The sequence below is a fragment of the Eurypyga helias genome, unplaced genomic scaffold (genome assembly GCF_000690775.1).
Source record: "Eurypyga helias isolate BGI_N326 unplaced genomic scaffold, ASM69077v1 scaffold48267, whole genome shotgun sequence".
Taxonomy (NCBI): domain Eukaryota; kingdom Metazoa; phylum Chordata; class Aves; order Eurypygiformes; family Eurypygidae; genus Eurypyga; species Eurypyga helias.
This window is the reverse complement of record NW_010260710.1, coordinates 1-5,333: the sequence shown is the minus strand read 5'-3', so window position 1 is coordinate 5,333 and position 5,333 is coordinate 1. Positions and strand designations below refer to the sequence as shown.

General features: G+C 39.3%; 1 protein-coding gene across 1 annotated transcript; it reads right to left on the bottom strand.

Moving 5' to 3' along the window:
- Positions 1 to 3,493: 3,493 nt before the first annotated feature.
- LOC104503076 (chromosome unknown open reading frame, human C15orf48) lies at positions 3,494 to 5,127 on the bottom strand (the record flags this gene model as incomplete). The annotated part of the gene is made up of 3 exons (XM_010155107.1): positions 3,494 to 3,562; positions 4,237 to 4,297; positions 5,039 to 5,127. Coding segments are annotated over 3 exons (219 nt in total), but the record flags the coding sequence as incomplete, so codon positions are not given.
- Positions 5,128 to 5,333: the final 206 nt, after the last annotated feature.

Genomic DNA, 5,333 nt, shown 5'->3' with positions numbered 1-5,333 from the left:
CATAAATGGGGTTGGTGTAGCCTCCCTGAGGTGTGCTGTAAAGGGGATCTTTGATCGGGGTGAGGCACCACGGAAGGGCTCTTTGCCCCGGTGTCTGCTTGCCCTGTGCCACTCCTCTGCAGGCTGCAGCCAGCAGTGATGGCTGGTTTATGATGGGAGACAGCTTGCAGCAAACAATCTGCCCGCTCTCTGTTCACAGCGGCAGCTGAAGGTCAATAGTTACTCAGTCCAACGGCAGTGCCGCAGCACACCTCCTCGCCAACGCTTTCCGACTGTCATCGCAGTTACACGGCCAGGTGATGTCGTATGGCAGGGATGTGCTGAACAGCAAAGCCTTTGGGCAGCGAGTTAAAACTGTGCTGAGTAGCCTGGCCATGTTTGTTTAATCTGAAAGCTTTTTTGGCAAATGTCCAACACCAAATATTGGCCAGATCCAGTGAATCATTCCCATTACTGTTGTTTTCTACAGCTGGTCCTAGGGACAACCACCCTCTGCACTGAGACAGATGACAACGGCAGGGTGAACAATTTCCTTTAATGACTGCATCAGGCCCCTCTGTCAAGTTACTATTTTCTGCAGAAACCACACGCGCCAGTGAAGTAACTCGGTGGTATAATTCGATACTAATAGCCCAGAGAAACGGGAGGTAGGGCACATCAGACAGAGAAATGCTGACACCGGGGCTATCATATGCAAAGAAAGCCAAATGAAAAACTCAGCACAACTCTTAAGTAACTGCAGATCTTGTCTCATTGTGGTTAAGGCCTCCAAATACTACTGTAACCACAAAAATTAAGTAATTACTTAATTACAGCACACATACTGCAGAAACCAACCTTCTGTTCTTCCAGAAAACTATTTACAAAGAGACGACTTATCACCCACCTGCAGTGCATGACCATAGATTCTAATGGTGATTAGAGCCATTAAAAAAGATTTCTAATGGTTTCTAATCTATATTTGAAAATTTAACAAGCCAGTGAACATTTTATTTAAACTTTGTAATGAATATAGAAGGGATACAGCTCCATGGAAAAGTACTAGACAGGATGAGTAAAGACAGTGATTGTCTAAAAAGAAAACCAAACCCAAGAACAGAACAGAGTAGGAGACAAAATGGAGAGAACTGAATGTAGAGCAGGAAGAATATTGTTAAATTTATTTCAGCAGTCTCTAAGCTGTCCATGGAATGAAGTCATGGGTTTGTGTAACACAGGGCATGGAAGTCTTACTGTTCCCATAAAAGTCAGCTCATAATATTCAGCCAATTAAATCTTTACTGTCTTAACTCTGGTATCTGTAGAACAAGGAAATGACTTGTGTACTGCAGTATAGATTTGTGTTGGGTAGTTGCAGAGGAGACAGCATAATTACTCTTGGTGTGCTCTACTCATCTGAGCAGGAGATGGGATTTTTAGGGACAGTCGCAGAACACGGAAAACAGTCTGAGATCTCTCACAATACTCCTAATATTTTTAAAGTGATGAAAAATATTTTCATCTCTCACATTATGTGAAAACCCTCCCCACAAATCTATATTAATAAAAAAAATAGAACAGCGACCAAAGCAAAACGTTCCATTACCTTCGCTATTATGCTTCAGCAGAGGATGAGAGAAGCAACCTGTGAGTGACGGCAGTCACACTGCTTAATGCGCTACTGGAAGACACCACTGAAGAGTAGTTAATTACAAAAATTACATAAAAATTACTTACCCTGAGTTTCCTGATGTTGACAGATACTTAGGTCATAGTATTTACAGACTATACAAGTGATTTACAGACCATACAAGGCATTTACTGAAGAACAAACTCATTTAATTCATGCATCAACTTACAGCAAAGCACTTTTTTGGTTTGATACAGTCCAGTAAAAAATACAGAGATACAGAATAACTTCCAGAAAATATTTTAAAATACTTTTCTATTAAAATACTTAAAACTTCTATTCCTCAGGGCACTGGATTTTTGTGGCTATATGCTATCTTGTTATCTTTGTGGTTATATGACATCTTGTAATGTCATTCCTTAAGATGAAAGCTAAGGATGTGTTCTGAAGTCTTGGAGTTCCTCTCACTCTTACATGTAAAAGCTGCTGAGTCATCCTGACTTCATAAACAAGTACTTATGCTGCATCTGCACATAAATATGGCGCAAAATAACATTTTAACTTTTTTCCTCAGCATCAATAAATTTGAAGAAAACATAAAGCTTCTGAAGCTAAGCTACCTTAAAATTTGGGAAACAGCTTTACTAACTTCAGTTTCATCTTTGCTGCAGTAGAGTAACCTCAAGCACTGCACTATTACTCACTTATGGGGACTTTTTCCAGTTAGGAGTTGTTTCACTTTTGCTTTCTGCCTCGCAGAAACTACTACGCGTTCTGAGCATCCATCGTAAAAGAAACTGTATAATACATGGTGAAACTTCTTCGAAGGGGACACATACAAAATAAACCCACAAAAAACGGTTCTACCAGTGGGTGCACATACTGCCTCACTACTGCTGGCCAATGAATAAGAAAACACACAGGTGCTGAAAGAGGAACTGCCTCGTCACAGGGTCATTCCTAATGTCAAGCTGTTATTTTATCTTTGTTAAAGCAGATGAACCTAATAGCACATAGCTAGAAATGTTTAAAAATACGATTAACTATGTGGTGCATTTGAACTTGCACATGAGCGACCTTGTACATAAAGAAGTTAATGTAATTAGTTTTGCGTAATGTAAGTTTCCTAATTCTAGTAACTTCTTCTAAATTTCAACACAAACAATATTAAAATACAATGTAAGTTGTATTTTCCAATTCCCTTTATGGTTATGTTCTAATCCTGCAGTCTCAAATATACCCTTAAATAACACTGGACTCCTCAGTGGTTTAAGGTGAGCACACATATAAGTTTTAGTATTAGCAGTATAACATTAGTTTTGACTTAAATTGCCCTCACATCTAACACAGAAAACAAATGCAAGCATACTTTATAACCATGTTGCCATATGAAGACGTCCTCAGGCTACAGTGACTGTTTGGGCTGCGTACAGCACTGAAATACCGTACAGGGAGGGAGCAGACCAGGAATTCCAATTTAGAAGGGCTTTGGGGTAATATCCATTTTTGGAATTTACATGGAATGTTGTAAAAATCTAAAATGTATTTTATTAAAAATATATAAAATTACCAAACTAATGTATTTTTGAGAAAACCAAAACTGCGCAAAAAGTGAGAAGGCTTTTTCCATCTACAATGACCACCTGAATAGTCCACATCAAATGTCTACTGAAAATGAGTATTTGAGACAAATTTTTGGACTGTGTGGATGTTGTATGCCAGCTTCTAAGGCAACATGAAACTCCTCATCCAGAGTCCAAAAAATGTAGGGAGACCCTAAAAATGTAGCAGAAGCATTTCCGCACACTGATTTCAGTAGTCAAGTTTGTGCAGAAGTGATTCCACTAGATTCATAGGGTACCTGTTTGAGGCAACAGAAACTTGTCACTTCGTAAGCTTTCTGACATTTTCCAGCTCTTCTATGGGTTTCCATTTCTGATGGATTGTTAACAGCTGGAAGAAATTCAAAGGAAAATATGAAAGAAATCAGCAGAACCCCAGCGAGCATTTACTCCACTCCCACCCCTCCCCCATCATACATCAACCTAGCAGCGAAGAAGGATTTCTAGTAGAAATCTAACATAAATCTAGCAGCTTTACATTTTCCTTTCAGAAGTAAGCAAAAATAGCAACTGATTTGTTGAACAAAATCACTTGAATATGAAGTAATAATACCAAATAATTTTATTTTTCCTTATACCAGATGGTCTACTAAACTAAGATTTTTTTTCCTTCAGGCAGCAGTACTCAAACCCAATTCTTAATCAATTTTGTCATTCAGGAACAAGGCAAGAGTAAACAGTATTTCCTCTGTATTCCAGATTTCCACTGTTATCAGTGGCATTGAGTACATGGATGTTTTGGTGGGGGCAACACCAACCAGAAGTAGGTCATAAATTCAGGATCTGACCTCAAATGTAATAGCTGAATCCCTACCATTAGGTAATACTGGGAAGATACTTCGCATAAAGTAATGAATTAAGCAGTTAATTCTACGTTAAAATTGATGTATGTCAGCTTTACATTTTTTTCCCCCCTCAATATTTTGCTGGTTCTTATACATTTGAATCAAGTTATTCACTGTGTTGGAAACACACGCTATTTGAACTATTCATCATACGAATTACCTTCTGAGGCTTGGTAGGATCGACAGTTTCCCACGGTTCTGGATTGCCACTCTTGTTAACGCTTTAAGAGAAGATAAAGCAAAACAGGTACTATGTTTAGGCCGTGATCTTGCATACATTTTTCTTTCTATAAGCAGTCTATCAGTGGAACTACTCATGGAAGTAGTTCCCTGAAACACAAATTTTTTTTTTCCTGTTTTAAATTCTGGGTAGCAATCAATGATGGCTTGCTTTATGTGCAGCTTCCAAAGCACCAGACAAGCCAACATTGCTCAGATATAATGTGTTACTGTAAGGGAAGCAAGCTGAAAAATCAAAACTGAACAAAGACATCAAAAAAAAGGGGATTCTTACTCTGACAGCTGAAATGTCCATTCCAATCACTCTAAATTTAAGTATAAAAATTCCCAAAAGCTTAAAGTGTATAAGACTTTGCTCCATTATCAGCCGAGCCATTAAAATATGAACTAATTCTGAGTTCATACGATCAAACGCTGTTCTTTATATACAGGCAACATATCTGTATGTCATCTCCCTGATTTTCTGTAATTTTTCATAAGAAGATTTAAAACCTATTACACCTAAAGCAAAGAAAAGATAATTTATCAAATCAAAAGGAAATAATGTGAGCTATGCTCCAAATGAATTAATTTCTTCAGTATTTACAATCACCACGTATCCTGGGCATTACTAGTAGTCCGGGACACCAACATGGATTTTTTTTTCGGTGCAAAAGACGACGGTCAAACCCCACTGTTGAACAGTGAAGGTTAGGGTCAACTCCAAGCACTATTTTGCTTACATCACATCGGATTTGCTGAAGAGGGAATAGACAGAAAAAGCGAGCGCCCCAACTGCTGCGAAGGACACCACTCCAGCCAGGGGAATGAGCTGGAAGACACAAGACGGAGAGAAGAGGTGAAGGATGAGTGTCCTGGCTACACTCCACGAGCAAGGGGAGCGAGTTACCAGGAATTAAGATGCGATTACCTGTTCAGGTACAGCACCCCGGTACTGCTCATCCCACCACCCCCTCCCAACTCCCACACGCCCCCTGCTCTCACCACTGCTGGCTAAGAAACGGCAGCCCCTGAACC